General features: G+C 31.4%; 1 protein-coding gene across 3 annotated transcripts in view; it reads right to left on the minus strand.

Annotated features, from left to right (window-relative positions):
* The window catches only part of LOC148281537 (spermatogenesis-associated protein 20), a 232,790-nt gene that overhangs the window by 38,555 nt on the left and 171,361 nt on the right, over positions 1–22,874 (minus strand). For all 3 annotated transcript variants that reach the window (XM_088226546.1, XM_088226545.1, XM_088226549.1), the window contains exon 5: positions 13,752–13,890. In XM_088226546.1, coding sequence (XP_088082672.1) covers positions 13,752–13,890 — 139 coding nt within the window. The remainder of the gene's footprint in view (positions 1–13,751; positions 13,891–22,874) is intronic.

Below are 22,874 nucleotides of genomic sequence, written 5' to 3' on the forward strand. Positions count from 1 at the left end.
CAGAACTTATGACCGGCCTGAGGTTGATTTTTTTACTGATCTATTTTACATTTACCATTCTGACTAGGTTTAAACATTCGTGTTTTAAAAACCTTTCCATCTGCCAATTTCTATGAAGTAAAAATATTATAATAATTATTGATATGGCTTTATTTGAATTATTTCACTTGATGGGCAATAAAATAAAAATAAAAAAATCTTTGATTATTGAGTACATGAAAATAACATTTTTATATGTATAAATTGTATATTTATTTGATATGTAATATATTTTCTTTACTAACTTTGTATACTATGTGGAAATCTGTTATTAGTTCTGAGTTTATACACTATATCTGTTTGTTTACTTAAAATATGTATGTAGAACTGTTGATTTCCCAAATAAAATAAAATATAAAATGTAAATATAATACTTTTCAATTTTTATACGGCCAGAAACCCAACAAATAATATAAATAAATGTAACAAGTTCAATTTTTTCACGTAATTAGGTATCTAATGTAAAAACAGAATTGAATAAAAAAGTTTTTAATAAAATTCAAATGATAAAATTGTTTGGTCCCACATAAAATATTAATACTTTATAGCAGTGTTTTTAAACATTTTTGAATACGCGAACCCCTATCATTCATCCCTTAATTTTTCCTTACTTGTGCCCAGGACCCACAGTTTGAGAAACACTGTTTTATAGTAAGTTTACTACTTACATTGTATATTAACATATTACATTATAAATATGTACGCGTGTATAAAAAACTCTTTTCCAACTGAAAAATCTTCACACTTAATAAGCTCACTATATTGATATGCAACTAAACGAATTAATTTGTTAAATAAACATCGTTCTGAAGCACTAAAACTGAAATGAATTTTATTTGTCTCCAAAGCCAAACGCTGCCCAATGAATCAGTTTTTCAAGGATTCAAGGCAAGAGCCACAATTCATTAAATCGTGTCATATAATGAGACAAAACCCATTCAGGAACAAATAATTCAAAGCTTTCGCTCGAAAACGCTCCAACAATGCAATGAGACAAACAATAGGGCCTAATTCTATCTCGGGAGGAATCATAATGGATGAAAGGAAAACTTCATGAGACGAATAGCTAGGTGGAGAGTGGAGGTAGGCCAGAGAAACAGGACATATTTCAGGATAGATGTATTTTTTTAACATCTATTAAGTAATGGTTTGTGGGACTCACTCGATAACTTTCACCTGACAAACTATTATCATAAGAACAGAAGTGAATTACGCATTTCCTATACGTAACATCCAAAACACTGATTACCATGGCGCGGATATCAAATTGCTGACAGAAATGGACATAAAAGATGACTTGAATTCCCCACTAGAAAGTAAATATATTACCATAGACAACTACTATAAAAGCAGTAGCACTTTTAGGTACCATCAGTAGCAGTTCCGTAGAGATCAGATCAATTTATCAGTTTAGACAGAAATGAGGAAGTTTTTTTGGAACTGGTTTTTTATTTTATAAAATGCTAAACCATACAAATTAACAATGCCGTAAAGAAACAAATATGAAGAAATAAAAAAAGAATACAATAGAATAGGTTAATATCTCATCCGACGAATACCGATTAAAATATGTGAAATAGATTTAGAAAAATTTATTGTATTTTCAAAATCAATATACATAGATATTGTGGAGAAATTATTTCATATATATATATATTTCATTTATTTTTTTAAATTGTTAAAAAATTTGTCTACAAAGACAGGACATGTTTGGCCTTGATAATTGTGACGTCAAAATTAGTGACGATGTTCTCTTTAAATTTAAGTGGTCAAAAACAAAGTTCAAAATTCAACCAAATCGTGACGTATTATGGGCGTAGCCAATGCAATGAACTGTTTTTGCGAGAATTTTAAAATCTAAACTGAAAAATATTTTTTATGCTACTACCTTAGTACATTTTTTTTTACTAAACAATATTTCATAGACCCACATTTATTTTAATTCGTTTTTTTATGTCCTTTAAAGAGAAAAAAAAACAGGCGTTGCCTGGTTAGTATGTAGGTGAAATAATTCAATCAGATGAACCTCACCCGCATAAATAAAGGTTTCAGCTCTTTAACTTCACAAACATCAACAGATTTGCATTGCAATTGCAGTTTGGCGGGAATTAAATAATTGTTTAAAAAAAGGTGAAAAAATTGCAGGAATATAGATGTTCAGATATAGGCAGAATGTTCATTGTAACACAGTTTGTAAAGTGTCCACTTAAACCAGCCAATGACAGGTCATAAGTCCTGTTAATATCTAAAAAAAAATATTTCTTAATGACAAAACACAAGGTTTTTAAACTTTACATATTACGTTATATTACATATTTTATTTGTACGAAATATTCCCAATCAGCAAAAGTGCTGGTATGAGGGGATATTATATATGATAACACAATAATTTAAATAAAAATTCGATAAAATAATATCACATATCACTCGTCACACGGGCTGTAAAAACTGTTTTATTTGGGTGTTTTTTAAGTACGTACATGTTTTGTATATTTTTTAGATCATTAGAAAGTGAATAGTAAAAATTTATTGCTGTATACAAAAAACTGTTTCTTTTTCTGTTGGTCCTAGGTTGTTCGCAAGTTAAATTATTTGATCTCGACATCTATTTTCCCTCTCCTAAATGTTTTTTATTTATGTTGTAATACGTAAGTTAATATTAACAGCTCCCTATGGAGTTGAAACCAGTCCTTGTCTAAAAAAGTTTGGACGTACTCAAAATATTGTGCTTAAAAAGGGAAAGATAAAAAAGTTTTTCCAAAATTGACAATTAAAAATATATTTTGACCAAACTTTGACCAATAACATACGTTACGAAAGGGCTAAAATATTTTCCGAACTCGGGTTTTTATTTAGAATCGGTAGGCAATAACGGATGTCATAACAAACACGGCGTCATTATTCTGTCTAAGGGGAAAATACTATTAGGAAGGTGGGGAGATTTCTCGTAGTTTCCGCCGATGGTTGCCATCAATCTTTTTATGAGCCAAGGATCAGAAGAGTCAAATAAAAGTATTAGACCCCCTTAATTGGCTTCCGTAACTTAACGGATTGCGCCCGCGGGAGGCGAGAAGGTGTTAACCCTTAAAATCTAGAAGTTTCTAAGTCTTAAAATTAATTTGAAAAACAGTTACCAGGTTACTTTCGATAAACAGACTAACAACTACTTAACCCTTTCACATCCACATTTATATTCGAACTATACGATTTTTGTTATTTTTAATGATAGTTAAATAATTTATAAATTAATATAGTCACATAAAATGATACTTGTTTTTTTTTTACAATTACAATTTACATAAATATATTTAGTCACCCTTAAAACTGCAACATTCAAAGAAAGAGACTAACTTTTGTGCTTCGAGAGTGGCTAACACTGTTATAGTTATTTATGAATTTGAAGTTATATAATTTGGAATATACATATATGAGAATTTAAAAAAAATAAACGAAATTAAAAGAAAAACATAAATTAATCATCCAGTAATACTAATTAAAAGGGAAAATTAAAAAAGGAATGCTGTTTTTACTTGGGATGAATAAAAAAAAACTTTACTTTGAATTCATTTAGTAATATTTTAATTTCACAATATTTTCATCATCACTTTTATTTTCCTATCCGCAACCGTTAATTGGTGTTCTTTTTGCAGCGTATCTTGATAATTTTATACACGAAGGCAATATTATCAGTTTTACACTTCAGATTCAATTCGGCAACAAAGAAATACTGAAGTAAAAGTCGCCCATCAAACGAATATTGAAAGATTTCGAATTTTGTCGGCAAGCCTGAGTTTACAGATTCAGGTTTATTTATAATGTGTTCAAGCGAAATAATAATTATTTCTGTCTAGGCGTGTGAAAAATACAGTTCTGTGTGTGAAAAAGAACCAAAACCCTGAACAACTCTTTCCAAGTCGATACTCTCAGGTACAAATCGTGAAAAAGAAAATCGAGTGAAGATAAGTTCGCCTCGTGGTATACAAGTAAGAGCATTTGCCTACCATGATTAAGGTCTCAGGTTCGATTCCCGACAGAATGGAAGTGATATATTTGTTTAATTGGTGACTTTTAACTACAGTATTTTGTACTCCTTGGACTGGATCTGAAGCGTTAAACTAATCAACTTGCCTTCATGTGACAAATGATCAAGATACTTTGCAATTGGAATACCATGACAGTGCCTTGTAAACTTACCACTAGGCGCGGATAGGAAAATAATAATAATGATAATTGAAATGTATTTCCGTGACTACGATGAAAACAACCACCCCTTTTCCGAAACTGTCCATAAAGACGTGTTTTTTCAGTTTTGCATATTCAATTTTTTAAAACTAATTAAGCGAAAATTAAATATTTCTTTACAATAAAGACCGCGGAAATAACAAAACAAAGAATCTTTAAAAGCTTTTTTGGTACCCCTCACTGCAGTATTTTCAATTTGTGATCAATCGAATAAACATGGTCAGTACAATCACCTATATTTGCGTGGCTAAGGAAAAGCCGGTTGTTTGTGGATACTGAGATTATTTATAATAATAGTGTTATTACTAAGAAGACTTAATTCTGAGAGAGCGAGCCTCGCTTCAGCAAACTGCTGGCGGTCTTCGGTCTTCGTGGCCCCGCCCACTCTCGCGTCACGTGACTGTAGATCTCTGTGAGCGTGTCTCAACTACTTTACTCTAATAATTATATTGTAGTACCTTTTTAATATCATAAAAAATAACAAAAATATTATAGTTTGAACATAAACTCAAGTTATGTAATGTTTTGAATCCTGAGCCAATAAGATGACCGGACAGCATGCATAATATGCATAAGTATGTCCATAAAATTCCTTACCGTCCGCTTTAATCATATAACTTGTAACTGCGCGATCGACATTGGTGTTCTGTATTCAAGGTTCTATTGATTTTCATATTTATAATAGTATTATTTGTGCACCATTACTTATATTACATTATAAATTATTAACATGTGACGATTTATACAAATAATCAGGAGAAAGTCTTTAAGTGGACTTCATTTAATTTATTTAAACAGCTTGCCCATTACATACCGCACACCGCATCTGAGGACATAAGTCTCCTTGGCGGTGCCCACATACACGGAAAAATAGCTTGTTGCCGTATGAGAAAGGCTGCCTGAAAAAGCTCTCTGTAATCTGGTAGCCTTAGCGTCATTGTGATGAAAGAAGGTAGTACATAATATGCACTGCATTAAATTGAAAAAAGAGTGAAGCGAATTCTTCACTGACTGGTATTAAATTAATTGGACATGATCAATTCGCCGAAATATTTACTTTTTTTTTTAATCCTTGAAATTCTCTTTGGAAGCCACTAGATCTGGATATCCGACAGGACATATAACAGAGTCACGGATAGTAGCGAGAAAATTCATTCGGTAATCAGGCTTAAATTTATTTATAATATATATCTTAGAATTCAATCATTTCCTGTTGATTTTTCTAATAAATAAATAATGTGTATGTGAAAGGGTTGAGTAGCTGTCGGCCAAAATCCACGCTTCGAGTGGAAGAACTTTCGACATTAGTGAACAGAAAGGTTAACGGAAATAGGTAAGGGAGGTAATTACTTAATTCGATAGGTTTTGAGTGAGGCACGTCATAGGGCATAGTTAACGACAGAAGGTGATAAGAGATAATGGGAAAAATTATAGAACCAATGAAAAGAAAAAGAAATTAGCGAATCGTGAAGTTAAGTGTGAAAAGCGATTAGCCATATATAGTATATGGCTTGCAACATGTTTTTAGTTCTCAATCTAATTTCATCTAAAAACGACATTGGTATTCGATTAGCAAAATATCTAGATAATTTCAATTACTTCCGAAAAGACAATTAGGTTATTTTGTAGAATAAAACATTAACCTATTTAATTTTGTTGGCACCCATAGGGCTTTTTCACACAATAATTGAATACAGTTATTGTAACAGCATACATCTAAAGAATACAGTAAGAATACAGTAAGAAAGAATACAGTGAGAAAACATCATTACGAACATTTATTTCCTAAACAATTTAATAGATCGAGTCAAAGATTGAATAGTTTACTTGAAACCCTTAATTGTAAAACAAACTCGGGCAAAAACACTCATTTTTCATAGCTCCAAAACTGTTAAATACATTTCATAAGGACAATCTGACAGAGATGAATTATTTGAATTTGTTTCGAATTATTTTTTTGTTGAAATACTCATTTTACGTTTTTATGTAATAGTATATTTGGTATTTGTAATTTATTGTAAAATGTAAAGAAAAAAATATTTAAAAAAATATCCTTTATAAAAAATAAAAGAATAAAGAAGGAAAACAAACTTATTATTAAATAATGGAATACATAATAAAAGAGAGAAAAAATAATTTATTTTGATGTTCTTCCAAAAGTTCTTAGGAATATCAATACTCTTCATTTTGTTGTTTCATCTAATTATAGGCAAAATTAAAGAAAGATTCTTCGATTTTAATTGCTAAAGTGTCCTGGGATTTGATATATTACTTGAGCTCTAATAACCGATATTTTTTAGGCTATATTTCCTTCCTCAATCAGGCTTTTTTTGGGTACTGTAGTTGTTTAGGGTTTGCTGACACCTACAATAAACTAATGGGAGAAAAAAATAAACGACCAATTATTGTGACAAGCTAATAACCTATGCAATTATATTTCTTAGATCACCTGCTATTCGCAGGCACTAGTAATTGGCATACCTTTTGTGATAGTTATTAGCATCTGCTAATAACTGTTAAATGACGTTCGAATTGAAAAACGGCGAGTGATTAAGAATGAATATAAAATAGACCATAAGAATTTTAATTTAAAAACTGAGTTTTTTTTTATTTCTATAAGACACATTTATTTGCATAGCATGTTAATAACTGTAACATTGAAGTTTTTTAAGCACAGTACATAGCCCACTCTCCGAATTTGAAGTTAGAATGTTTTTATGGTTATTTTGTTGTAAAGCAAACATTATGACATTTGATGCCCTTTAAAACATTGTTATTTTGCTTCATGTAGTTCATATGCAAAACATCACTAAACAAGATCGATATACTAAAATATTTGTTGGTAAACAGGCATGTTTTCTCTAGTTTAGTCGAAAACATTTTCAAAAATGAAAATGCGCCATTTGTAAGCAGCGTCAAGCATATCCACCAAACCACGAAGAAAAGTGTTACACGACTGTAAAAATACTACTGCTAGTGGTTTTCTGATTTTCATAAATCAAAAATCAAGTTGCCAGCAACTGTACCCTTTCCTCTTACATAATAAAATATATTAATTTTTGAACTAATTGACTTATTATTTCATACATTCGAGAAAAGTTTCGCCCGACAATTACACGTTTTTAAAATGAAATTCTTCAACATTTTGTTTCCAAATTATTTTTTTATATCTCCGTTGAGATATTCGTCTGCCTTCAAAACATGTATTTTCATTTAATGCTAACTACACGCCCTAATGGACTCAAAATGTCTGCAACATCTGTAGACAGGGGATATTAGGATGATAATATTCTTGTAAAATTAGTTCGACAACTGTTTGTGTTCCCTAACGGCTTCTGCGGGAAGAAAATGGGTTTTAGTAACACTAAAAGATTTTTCCGTCGTAATAATCACATAAGAAACGTGGAAGAAATTTGAGTAGAATATTTGCAACAGTTGTTACATGTCTTGAATTCAAATTATATAAAAGCATTTGCACAGTTACTAAAAACGAATTAATCGCAAAATAGTCTATCTAGATATTTTTTGTGTTACATAAAATCTTAATTAGTGACATCAATAGCAGCGAGTATGAAAGAGCGAAAAGTAGTTATAAAGCATGCAAAAGGTTGGTTAAGAATGGAGTTAAAGAACGCAAAAAAACAATTAAACGAAGAAGAAGGTATAAAATTGTCCAATCATTTTTATGACAATACGAAACTGTTTTAGAAAGAGGTGAAAAAGACAAAGAACTCCTCCGAAAGTAAAAACATAAAAGCAATTAAATCAAAAGATGGCCGAATACTAACAAATGACGAAGGAGTGAAAGAGAGATGGATGTAATACTTTTTTCTCTTTTTTTTTTTTTTGCACCACAACAGGCCAGGAGGCCTAATTACAGTGGTGAATTACATCACAGAGTACCCAGGTTTGAGAAAAATCACATTTTAATTTTTGTGTTCTCACCGGGAATCGAACCCGGAACCTTCCGTGCGTGAGTCAAGCGTCTTGACCACTACACCACGGAGGCCGCCGACTTTATGGAGGTATACGAAAGTACTGAAAGTGTCTCTGAGCAACAGCTTGGTTGTGCAGAGGAAGAAACGAGTGATGATAGTTCATATGAGATAAGCATGGTAGAAATAAAGAGTGCGCTGAAAAGTATAAAAAACGGAAAACCCGTTGGGAATAGAATCGATGTCTAATAAACTAAATTGCGTGTCAACATGGACAAAAGAGAATGGTTACTAATAAACCCATCTAAAACACAAATGATGTTTGCGGGTAGTCGAAGATAGCTTAGTAAGCTAGATGTATCTTCACTTAATCCTCTTGATGTCAATGGTACCAATATTCAATACAGGAAATCCGTTAAAAATCTAGGAATACAAATGGGTGAACATCTCTGCTGGCGAGCTCATACTAATGAATTAAGCCGCAAAATATTTTTCAGTCTACACTCACTTAGAAAGCTGCAAAAAATTCTAACCCATTAATACTAAATCCACCCTTGTACAAGCATTACTACTACCCATTCTAGATTACGCTGATGTTTCTATGACTGATTTAAGCTGTGAGCAACTTCATAAACTTGAACGACTTTAGAATACATGAAAATATGACCACATTTCTGATTATCATAGGCAACTGAAATGGCTCAAAATTAGACAGCGGAGAGACTATCACTCCCTCTCACTTCTGTTCAATGTACTTCATAGTCCTAACGCTCTTATATACCTGCGTGAAAAATTCCAACGCTTATCAGTTTATAGTTTACCTCTTCGTTTTAATTCTCAAGGCACTCTCTTAATACCCATCCACAATTCCTCTTTCTTCTCTAATTCATATAGTTTCCATGCGGCTCAACTGTGGAATCATCTCCCATCCACCATCAAAGATGTTACTACATTATCTCTGTTTAAATCACGTCTGAAGAAACATCTCCTTTCTCTTCCTTAATCACTCCTCCTTTCCTCTCCAGAAATCTTAGAAAACTGTTTACTGCAGTAGCGATTTCCAGGTGCCATTTATTTTAATACATAATGGAAAATTTTATTATAAGAAAGAAACACCTGTTCTGATCTTAACGGATTTCCTCAATACAAATATGGTTCAGATTTAATGTTATTTTATACAAATAAAGAGGTTTAAGATAACATAATTAATTATTACGTATTAACTGGTTTCTGGCATTTGCGGTTTATTTAAACTTCATTTCTGAGGCTTTCTGAAGAAAGCCATATATTTTTAACCAAGCTAATTAATATCGTAAATTAACCCACTGGTTTGATTTGGGAATTAGATTAAGTTTATTCCTAGAATCCTGTTGATATACAAATATATTGTGTTTTATGTTGTACAGTAAGATAGCAAATGGAAACAAGGTAAACGATATCATTAATATTGTTTTAGAAATCTGGAATACTAAGCAGAAAATATAATACTAAACACGCAGTATTGCGTAGTGTTATAAAATTAATTACTACACCCGTATCAGAAAATGAAAATGCACAGGGCACTGCTTAGATACACCGAATTCAGCGTATCTCAGTCGTCGTTTTCATAAAGAAACGGTAATCAAGACTTCCACATGAAATATTATCATTATTTCATGGTCCCTGGAATAACAGCTAAAGCGTAAGACTGGTCATATCATAGTGAATCCAACATAAAATATGCCTATTTCTTATTTCTCATTGATGCTTAGTGTAATTTTTCTTTTGCATACCTTCATTATTACTATGTTCCTTTGCAAACTAGTAATTTTACCATTTACCATTAGTCTTAGAACATACGAAGTATTTTTTAGTCAGGCGACTGTATACATATTTTTTTTTTCGCATTATAAACAATAATATATGATAAATAATTTTTAAAAATGTGTCCTTACTGCGGATTACGCTGAGGACACCTAACAATAAAAAAAATACATCTGAGAATATACAAAGAAGACATTATATACAGAGAGAAATTATAAAATGTTTACGATAGTTTTATACACTACGTATTTATGTAAATATTAATTTATTGTATATCTATATTATTGAAATTATAAAACGCACAATAAAAAAACAAAAACATAACATACACTATACGTTTGTGGAGCAGGTGGTTCAATATTGGTTCGGGCGAATGAGACAATCCATTTTACTTCTACCCACCTCCACTGTTCACATTTTTATAGCCTTTCTGAATTTCTTTATATAAGAATTGTCAACTGTAGTTTTTCTTTCTCCTTATTCTATTTTTCTAAAATATGTGTATAATTACTCGTACGTATGTATGTAAGTAAATCTTAATCAATAAAAATAAAAACATGTAACAAAAATTAGCAAGATCCGCTGCGGTTGGGTACCAAAGTGCCCTATGCACCGCAATGTGCAGAAAGGAAATAATCTATTGTTGTAAAGTGATCAATTTTATGCGTCAGTTGCCAGTTCGAGGTCAGTGAAATATTGAAATTTAAAACCACTAGTCAAAAAAATATTTCATGTCAACCTGTCATCGTTCAACCTTGCCAGACATCGAACCCGGGATCTCAGGCATAGTAGGCGAATGAAACAACCACTTAACCAGATATAAAGCCAGATCAAGGATACAATATTTCGATTGCTAAAATGGTAAACATGGATAGCGATTATATTGGTTTTGAAACATACTGAAGAAATATTCCATAAATCACAACTTATGACACCAAAGCAATTATACGCTAAAACAATACTCACTTATAGATTCAAAAACTACTCTTACTAAAATGAAAGACATAACCCCCACAATACATCACATACAAATAATACAATCACTAGATCCTCAACACATAGACAACTCAAACAAACACAAACTAATAAACTATACGGACAAAGGGATTTTGAGTATTATTCAATTAAACTCTATAACCTACTTCCACTATCTATTAAAACAATTAGTAACGAGAACATGTTTGAAAAGGCTATAAAAAAATGGATAGTGGAGCTAGGTAGAAGTAAAATGGATTGTCTCATTCGCCCATACCAATATTGAATCAACTGCTCCACAAGTGTATAGCTTATGTTAGGTTTTTGTTATTTTCATTGTGTGTTTTGTAATATAAATAATATAGATGTACATAAATACCTTGTTTTTAAAACTGTCTGAATATTTGTTAATTATATTTGTTTTTTTTTATGTTAGTCTTCTTTGTGTATTCTCAAATGTAATAAAAAAATAGTATATTGTTAAGTGTCCTCGGCACGGACACCCCAGTGAGGTCACGTTATTTTTATTATTTATTATAGTATGTAAGCAAAAAATATGAATAAATAAATAAATAATAAAGTACATAAGCGCACTATCAATGTCGATGAATGGATAAAAAGGGAAACAAAAACCGAGAAACTTGTTTGTTTACAATTTAACATACTACGTTCACTCACTAAATATTGAGATGAGCTAATTATCGCACTAAATATATCGCTCGAAAATATCGATATAATAACAATATTTGAAACGGCAGTAAAAAATGAAAGACAATTTAAACTTATACAAGATAGAGGGTTATAATATGTTTTCTAACTGTCAAGAAAACATATCAGGTGGTGGTATTATACTTTTCATAAAAGACAACATCGAATTTCAAGAAAACAATCCTTAATATTGGGGAAGTGTGGATATGTATATACATACAGAGTTTTATCAAAAGGTGGCAAAAAATTAATCTATTCTCAATCTACTGACCACCAAATAAAAGTAAGTTTTTTTTAATATATGAAATAGAAAATTACTCGGGAACATTGTGGACAAGGATTCTATTATATGGCTCGAAGATATCAATATAAACCTTTTGGACCATAATAATAGAACCGTACAAAAATACAAAAACACGATGGTCTCAATCGGATTAATAAGATGTATTAGACGTAACGATGGAAGCAATTATGCAGCAGAGAACTGTCAGCTCGTGCCTGGACCATATTTATATACGCGACAGAGAGAGCATGGTATTAAGGACATTAATGGCCATTGGCGGCCTCCGTGGTGTAGTGGTCAAGACGCTTGATTGGCGCACGGAAGGTTCCGGGTTCGATTCCCGGTGAGAACACAAAAATTAAAATGTGATTTTTCTGAAGCCTGGGTGCTCTGTGATGTAATTCACCACTGTAATTAGGCCTCCTGGCCTGTTGTGGTGCAAAAAAAATGGAAGCTCTATAGGTGACCACTACATGACAGCTGTCATCATCCCGTTTAAGAAACCCGAACAAGTCATAAGGAAAAAAAACATTATCATTATTATCTGACAAACTAATTGATACTAATATTAACAAAATTAATTGGAACAACCTAATTGTAGAAACCGATCCCGTCACTGTGTTTAGCAAAATTTTGACTAATTTTAATACAGTGTATGAAAACAGTAAAATAGTGCGATTAGATGGAAACAACATCAAGCATAGTCCCAAAAAGATATGGGTAAATAATCATCTTTTAGAAAAAAATAAGATAAGAGATTCTTTAAGAAGAAGATGCAAAAGTTCACACGAAAAACAAAATATTTTGGTAATGAATATAAACAATATAGAAATAAACTTGTGGGGTTCGTAATCCATAATCGATGACACACACGTACTAAGACATTTCACCTGAAATAGTGCGATGACCGAGGAAAGCAATGTCGTCATTTTTTATAGAATCCAATACAACATATTGCACATAAAATCGGAAGCATCGTTCTGCAGTACATTCACATCGTCCCTACCATAAAGAAATAAACTTCAAAGGAACGTTGCCTATAAAGAGACCACAGGGCGTGGCAACGCCAGTCAGTGCAGTTCAGTTCAGCATCAGTCAGCCCAACAAGTCCTGCTCAACGCATATACTTAGCTCCAGCATGTAGTTCAAGTAAAGTTACTTCAACACATAATCGCCGTAACACTCACCCGACATAATTCATTATTTATTCGCCTTGTAATAAATAAACATCTAACAGACCTCGTGTCTTCTCTGTTAATCTCTAACTGGGATAAGAGCTCCAACCCTCAACAACCTAATTCTACCAACCTAACCTAGAATTTTATATAAGGCAGTAAAAAAAAATATGAGATGGGAAAAGCATTTATAAACTATTTTTTTTTATCAAAATTCAAACAGAAGGTTAAGAAATACGTGTTAAACAACTTATAAATAAAATATATGTACATTGTTATTATTAGAGCACACATAAAAATATGTTTATATGTGCCCTATTTCAAGATTCAAAATAAAATAATAAAAATCGTGACTTATTTGTTGTCCGAGTCATTAGCGATTGCCAATGGTTTTTTCATGTTTTCAGCAGTTAGATTTGAAATATTATCATCTTTGAATTAAATTATGGTTAATTAAAGCAATTCTCTATAAATATTCCATTTTTTCTTTTTTCGATCTCTTATTTTTTTTATGTGTAGTGACTACACAACACCGTAACGCGCGGGTGTTTTTAGGATAGTAAGGGAAAGGTTAAAGGTATTTAAACTTACGACTTTCACTTGTAAAGGATGTAGTGTGGTGCTGGTCTGGGTCCGATAATGCTAGCACTTTACCCGGCAGCAGGCGAGTTCGGACCACGTCCAGTAGCGCCTTCGTCCGGGGGTCGGTCTTAGACCCACCAATGGTAATCTGGAAAAAAATATAAATAAAATAAAACATAGTGCATTGTAGGTGCCCCGACTCAAGACGGATTTTCTAGCGAATTAGAGCGAGTTCATAGGCATGATTGTGTCACTATAAACTGTGTCTCTGTACCGAATAAATGTGTATACAAGTTAATAAAAATAAATAAATTTAAAAAATTATTTAATTTCTTGCTGGAGAACTTATTTTTTATCTATCAACTTTATTCTTTAATTAATAAAAAAAGACTTAATTTTAAAAAAGGATCATTGCATTTTTAGACCAATGAATGTTGATTGGAAAAGAGATATTAGCCGTAGAGTCCCGTTTTTTTAGACGAAAAGTATTGTTTTACGAAAAATATAACGGGTGTTAACATAATTATTGTGTACTTTTTTTATGGTACAGCTTGCCCACTACATACCGCACACCGCACCTGAGAATCTAAGTCTCCTTGGCGGTGCCCACATACACGAAAAAGTTGCTCGTTGCCGAACGAGGAAAGCTGCCTGAAGGAGCTCTCTGTAATCCGGTAGCTTTAGCATCTTTATACTAAAAAAAGGTAATCCAGAACGACATAATATGCACTTCATTGTATGGAGAAAAAAGGGAAGTAAATTTTTCACTGACTGGATTACACTGAGGATACAAAAAAAAATCATATACAACAAATAAGTCAATAATTCATAGCACCTTCACCGAACACTGCGGAAATATCGCGAGCAGCTTTATCCCCTCGATTAAACGCATACAAAAGCAGGTGCCGAAAATACTCACTTTCATTTACTTCCATTTTAAATGCTTGTATCCAAATAAAATAATATAAATAATGTAGAAGCAAACACAATATATTGTAAAGCAGAATATTTTTTTCTTTAGAATGACGTATACTCTTTACCATTTTATTTAATTTTTGGTGTTCATTTTTAAATTTACACAAATAATGTTAACACGTAATAGAAAACTTTGTTTTTCGAGGAAGTATTAGGTAAATATTAATTAATTTCGTTCAATGATAATCATCGTATTTTGGTGATGCAAATTATAGATATTAGTCGTAGATGAAAAATATTGTTTTACAATATACATACAATATCACGTGATCAGGCAGAGAAAAACTTATCGAAATCCGGCGCTGCCCAAACACTAGATTTGGAGATTGTGCTTTTTGCAGCCCCTCTGCCTACCAATTGCCTTCACACTTGCGAATCATCGACAGTCTCAGTCAGTACAAATCTCAACTGAAATATCACTTCTTTCGTTTATCATACCCTCAATTTTTAATCAAAAAATATAATACGTAACATCAACTTAGTTAGAATGTAATGTAAAGGTGATTTTTCACAAAAATGTTGCTATATAAATCAGCCAAATGTTATTATTATTATTTTAGTATCAAATATTATTATCACAACAAATAAACGATCCATTTTACGACATCATGGCAAATATCCTTACGGTACCATAAAATAACATAAGGTACATTAATATTTATTATATTATAATGTATTTTTTATTATACATATTTATTTAATGTTTTAATGCCAGGCAAACGCAATAACTAGTACACCATGAAACCGACTAAACGCCATTTGATATTACAATATTTGAGATTGTCAAAATGTTTGTAAACACAAATATTGTAAATAAAACCAACTGATCCAAAAAGAAGTTTAAAAATTGGAAAATTGTTTTCAGCCGTTGCTTAGTATGTGAAATAATTCAGTCAGATGAATTTCTTCACAACAATAAAGGTTTAAGCTCTTTAACTTCACTGATATAAAAAAAATGGAAGAATTAAAGAAATGTGGATGTTCAAACATATGCCAAATGGTGAATGTTACACAGTGTGTAAAGTGGCCACTTAAACCAGCCAATGACAGGTCGTAAGCCCTGTAAATGCCTAGACTTTCATATTACCTTCTTTTTAGGTATTCTCCATCCCTGTTGTAATTTGTTAATCCATTTGATATCTTTTTCGGGATTTTTACCTGGGATGAGCCGCTGAATAAATTTTAAATAAATACAAAACAATAAAATAAATGTCAGTCCACCATAATTTTACCGTGCCGCGTGGATTTGGACGATACGTGTGAAATGGACCTAAGAGTCAGAGCAGATTGGCAACCCCCCTGAATGTTTATTTTGATATTTTAACATAATGCCTCCAGAATGGCTGCCTCCTGGAATGAAGCGAGCGGAGGCAAATCGTGACAACGTACTTCCCTCCTGCCGACGTCATCACGACTAGTCTACCAAGAGCAAACGACTAAGAAAAATAAGATTAATAATACGCTTTAGGTGACAGTTCAGGGACAATGAAATATTGCAGTGTAAAACACCTTTAAAACAAATATTTTATGCCGATCCTATCAGGAATCTAACCCAAAACCTCAAGCATGGTAGGCAAAGCGGACACGTTAGCCACTACACTGTGAAGCGGATTTACCTGAACTTGATTTCAATTTTCAGGTTTTTTTTCAGATTAGCTATCGAGTCAAAAACATACGTCCAGGATTATGGTTCTGTTTATTTATTTTTTTATTTATTAACATAAACATTTCAATATAATGTGAAAAAATAAAAAATTAAAGTATTATTTTACATAAATACTAAATATATAACCAAGGAGTTTTGTATGAAAAAAAACATATTTAGATATAAAAATAATGAACAATGTGTGCAAATAAAATTTTAAAAGGAAAATAATTTATGTATATATTTCTTAAATGGTACAAAATATAAGTATATTAAATACAGTAAAATCATTTTGTATAAAAAAAACATTTTCAGAAAGTCATTTTAAAAATAAGTAAACACGTAAATATGGTACACAATAGTACCCATACAAAAGTAAACATAGAATGCACCAAAATCTAAAAAATGTAAATTACCGTTCATCATCTTTGAAATGATTAAATAGCGTTAATTTATATAAGCTATATTTTAAATGAAAAATATCAGCAACGTCGGAATAGTTATTGCCGAGAACATGGAGTCGATTCAGAATAGCATTATACGAGTATACGATACGTGAATTGTTGCAACTAAATGGAGGTACTTGACGAGTCATTCGTCCAGGTTCCTTGAAGTTAATGAGCGCTAATAGATTTGGGCAGTCCCATGTAAAGTTGACAATCTAAAATAAATTCAATAAATCTATAATTTTTCTTATCTCAGTTAGTTTCAACATTTCAGAGTATTCAATAGGAAATCAGTTAGTAAATTCACATCTTATTCCGAGTTTAAAATTAACGTATCTTAAAAATTTATTTTGAACTCTTTCAAGAGTATATTGGTGAGAACTATAATACGAAGTCCATATAGTTGAGTTGTATTCCAATTGGCTCCTAACTAAAGCTGTATACATCAATTTCAAAGTATAAATATTTTTATACTTTGAAATTAAGACACATAACAGTATTCTTCATCCCTCCGGAAACGGATTTTGCTTAGCTTTAAACAAACATAACCTTATTTTTTAAGAACCTACGTTTTTGTTTATGCGCATAGAAACATCTACATGCGAATGTACGAAAACCATAACAGCCATCTGTTGATTTTTTTTGTGAAGTAAAATAGCTAGTATATTTTGTTTATGATTCTTATAAATTACCATACGCAAAAAGGCACCAAATGCGTAAATAAATTAACGACAGCGCTCTAAACGACATATGCCTTTTACTGAATTCTCCATAAAAACGGTAGACTTTCAGCATTTAGCCAATCGGCAACCAGTTATGTATCAAAAGAGCTAGCAGGTGCAAGTTAGGCGGCTCTAGCATTATACTGTAGGCCAGCTAGCCCCGTGAGTGACGGTTTTATATTCCTTATCACACTTAAAATTGCGCAAACGAAATTCCTTATATCAAAACAATGTCACCCGACGACCTATTACTTGGAATTTGAAACACCTGAGCACCATCAGTGCCCTGCAAAAAACACTTTAACTGGTGGTTGCGTGAATAAATAAAGCATGCTGAAGTCAGAAGATTTTTGATGTAGGAAATTCGTAGTAAACATACGAGTAGTAGGATTTCACTCATGTTTACGATCAACTTTCCTTTGGACGAAAATGAAGAATCTTTTTCCAAATGGAAAAGTTCATTGTTACGAGACATTGGATATAAAAAATGATTTCTTTAATTGTACCGCAAAATTTTATTTCTTGAAAACGTATAAAAAAATGGTTTTAATAAAACTAAAATACTTTGAACGACATTACAAGTTTTTGTAAATCAACCGATCAATTACAGCGTTGATTTGCATTGTGATAGATTTCCGGTTTCCGGGAAGCCATTTTTTTTTACGTTTAGTATATTTTGATATCTACGGCCCTACTTTCGAATGTCCCGACAACTCACTGAACTGGTGGCGTCACGGGCGGAGTAATTTAAAAACTTAACAAAATCATAGCGATGCGAACATTATACTTAAAATAAAAATTTTTGGCTGAGTTTGATAGTCTTTTAACAAATAATAATATAAAATTAATGAACTTTGTCATTATACATTTATAAAACATGCCATTTTGATATATGTTTCCGATTTTAGTATTTGAATTTGATAGGTACGAGTACCTAAAATGTATTTCTCATATAAAATACCTTAAAAAATAAATAAAGTTTGTTTTATCTTTTCATAATCATTAACATCCCTGACAATAAAAAAATGACGAAATATCGTATTAGCGGCAGCGGTTAGACAGGCAACTGTGAAACTGGCGTCGCGGGTTCGATTTCCACCAATTGCAAGAAAAGAAATTAAGAAAGTTTTTTTTTCTTACTGGTCTGGGTGTCGTGGCATAATTTTCTTCCATATCCTCTCTTTTCCTCCTGCTGACAATCCCCGAAAAAATACGCTTAGTGGCACATTCCTTTAAAAAACAAAAATATAACATACTAGGTACTTACTTTTCATAGTCTTAATTAATAAAATAAAATATTTTCCAGTGAGGAACATTGTTAAAAACAACATTAAAAGGATTACGTTAGTTCATATAAGTAACATTAACTTACCTAGATGTATTATTTTAATCCAATTCCAATTTCAGTGCCGACAATATCTACGTTTATCTTAAGTGAGTCAAAATTTATTCTTACAATAGGTAATGTAAAAAGAAAGGAAAAAAGTTTCATTAGATAAATTGTTAGTACAATTGCTAGCTTTTCTAATCACATAACTTACTACTCTTAAAAAAAAATACTAAAAAAAATTGATTATTAAAAAAAAATTACGAGTACATGAGAATAACATCCTTTAATGTATAAACTTATATGTATTTACCAACAATATTTTGAGTTTGTCCAAATTTTTGCAGACAAGGACTGGTTTCAACTCCCTGGGGAGCTATTTATATAAACATATTACAACAAATTATCAAAGGGATAATGTGTAATTGGTTATGTTGGTTGCTATGGATATGGAAAATTGTTCCCTTAGCAACCGTAGCTACCCATGGCCATAGAGACGAGGAGAATAACAAACATTGAAAGTTGGGAGATCACAGGATGGGTAGGATAGGTGGACCTTCGTCCACTGGCGGCCCATTCAGCCACAAACCACTCGATCCCATAAACCACTCGCGCAACCATACGTAATCAATTTTAATCATAACTTTTTATTGTAATTGTACGTATTTTAATTGTTTTCTTTTTCTCTATTTTCCTACTTCAAAAAAATATATATTTTGAACCATTTTATCTGGTTTTGTTGAGTTTTTTTCTTTTCTAGTTTCTTAATAAGATTTTTAATTTTTCAAAGCATCAAAAACAGAATAATTTATGTTCATTATTTTATTTATTTACAGTGTTATGTCTGTACTCTTTTATTTGATTCTTAATTAAAACTTATGTCTGAGCACCCGACGAAAAACTATTATTAAATATATTATCAGGACAAAATATGTTTTAATATTTTGTTTTCTTTTTATAATGTAATAATATTGTAATAATGTGTGTATTTTATTGAATAAAGACATTACAATTTTTTTTTATATATATAGGGGTGAAAATCTTACATACAAATAAAAAAGGGTTAAAAGTAAATTATATGGGTAGGCTTTGAACAATAGTGTCAAATATTCAAACAACGCCCATCATACGATTTCCTATTATAATGGTCGCTTTATCTATAGTTAAACCATTTTTCTTACCGTCTTCCAATCCTCTTTTTATCAACTATTGCTCCTACAAGATCAAACATTAAAAATATGCATAATCAGTGCACGTTAGTGTTAGCAAAAAAAGTATGCGTCCTATCAGCACGTTGGTTTTATATTACTGTGCAATTATTTTATTTATTTTATAAATACTTTATACACATACACAGTTTACAAACATATGCATACAGGCGGGCATATTGCCTAAAGGCAATTTCTTTCAACCTACCCAAACCGTTCAAATAAATAAAATCTATATGAAGATATTGTCGGTATATTATAGAATTTTAATTACGAAACAAAACATTGATGTATATTTTAGAAACGAAAATTGACTAAATAACTACAATATAATACTATGAAGAGAGGAAGGGCAATTACTACGGTGAAGATGAATAATGAGATTTGCCGCAGACGCAGAGAGGGATCACGAAACCGGTAGACATAAAAATCGGTGTGGTTATATACAATTTTACTAATGCTAATAAGATTTTTTTATTAAAGTACAACTCCCTTACAAGTCAATTAAACAAACAAAAAAATAATACAATATGGTTAAAATTGATGCGTGACTGTATATTCTATTAAAATTTTACGGCTTAATTTTTTTCAACTGTTTAAAGAGATTCATAAATTTTACCGTAATTTACGTTAAAAATAGGGAAAAATGGAAAAGAAACTTTATAATCTCGTGTAGGCATTTTTATTCGTTTACCTTAGATTCGTAAAATGTCACTTTAAAGCAATAAAATAAACCATTAAACGTTAAGGTTCATATAAACGTGAACAATTCAATTTGCGCCGTAGAGGTACCGATTTGCGTGTTCAAGACTATTATATCTAAAGTTACGATCATTTTAAATTAATAAAAGGAATGAATATGTATATAAACGGGTCATTTTCCTTTTACATAATAGAATAATTAAGTAAAAACGTGCCAAGTATTTGAATGCTGCATCGATAAATTGACGAAATTGATGAATAAAGTAAAAACAAACTTTGTTTTCAACCAAAACTACAAATTTATTTGAAAACATTTTTGAGATAAAACAAGGTTTAATAAAAAAAACGAGTCTAAAGCAGTTTTAGAAAATCATTAAGCTAGATCGAAATAATTTAACTGGTTTAGCTTATGATAATTTTTTTTACAAAAATTAAAGATGAAACTTTAGATTATTTCGAAATTCAGAAAATTTCAAAAAAGATAATATAAAAGTTTAGGGCTGGTTAAAATTATCACTTTACGTATTGTATATAACTAACGAATTCATCCATCTAAAGTATATGTATATATTTATTGATCTAATAAACTCTTTAGAAGATACAAGTCTGTGAAGATTTGTTTATTTATTTATTACGCCCCAAGGGCTTTTCCGTACACATAGGTTAATGAAAATGTACAAATATAAAAATACAATTTAAAATTTTAAAAAAAACCATTATAAAGCAATACAATAGTTGAACAAACTCAAACAAATACGTATATAGAATTTCGGTTCAAACAGATTTAATAAAATATGTCATCTGCCTCGTGATCAAATGGTCAGTACGTTTGCCTTCCATGGAAAAGGTCTCAGGTTCGATTCCCAATATGGTCGACATGAATTATTTATATTCAAAGGTATTTTTTATTGCTAGAATAGTATATCATAGTCCCTGAAATCGGCCTAGTGGTGTAATAGTCAACGCGTTTGCTAACCAAACGAGAGGTCTCAGGTTCGATTACCGACATGGTTGATACATAATATTTATTTAAAAAGGGGTGTTTTCACACCAAAATATTTCGTAGTCCCTGGAATGGTACCTTAAGCGAAAGACTGATCATCTTATCTTCGTGTTACGAAAAAAAATCAAGATATGCTGCAATTGGTGTACCAATACAGTGAGTGCCCTATGCAACATTAGGTGCGGAAAGGAAATGATGATGATGTCCTTGAACTAGTACCTGAAACCAAAATCTGATCATCTTACCTTTAGGTAACAAAAAGTTCCAGATACCCTGCGCTCATAGTATCAATGCAATGCCCTACGCACCATTAGATGCAAAAGGGTAATAATAAATACAAATGTTTTTGTAACAAAGTAAGTTATTATTCCCAATTATAAATAATTCCAAATCACTTATCAGAAACATAGCAACGGAATACACGGACCACTATCTCCCTATGGTCGCCACGGGGAGATAATGGATTATAAAAATAGATGACTTAAAGATTGAAAAAGGTTTTTAGACAATCAAATAATCTGTTTTGTGCTTCAGCAATGCAAAAACATTATTCAAAAAAATATTGCACTTAGACTATGTTAAAAATCGAACCTGGACCTTAGAAATTGTTGACGAACGCGCTTAATAAGACAAGACTTAGCGAAATTACGAACACCTTATTTAAATTAATTTTTCAGTTACATCAGAGAAAAACAGGAAAATATTTTTTTAAATTAGGTACGTGCATATTATTTTCTGCGGCATCGACATTTAAAATATTACATTACTTGATATCATCACGGCAAATTCCAGAAATTAAATTTCTTGTGTGGTAACCGCGACGTAACGAATTTCCAGAAATGTCAGCTGCCTTATTCAATTAATTAATATTTTCGTAAAGACGGAAACCAATTACACCAATTCATTGTCACCAGATTTATGAAAATATGTGAAAACCTCAAATTCAATATTCCTGCGCTGAAAATATACATTACATCGAGTAGTAGGTATTACGATAAGTAATTGTTACAAATATTGTTTTATTATGAAAACGCGATATAATTCGATCAAATCCATGAGGTTTTACTTGACTCGAGATCGCAATCCGAGTCAACTCAAATTTTC

This window comes from Micrasema longulum, unplaced genomic scaffold (assembly GCF_059751315.1).
Source record: "Micrasema longulum isolate JH-2025_06_02 unplaced genomic scaffold, ASM5975131v1 h1tg000438l, whole genome shotgun sequence".
In the NCBI taxonomy this organism is placed as follows: domain Eukaryota; kingdom Metazoa; phylum Arthropoda; class Insecta; order Trichoptera; family Brachycentridae; genus Micrasema; species Micrasema longulum.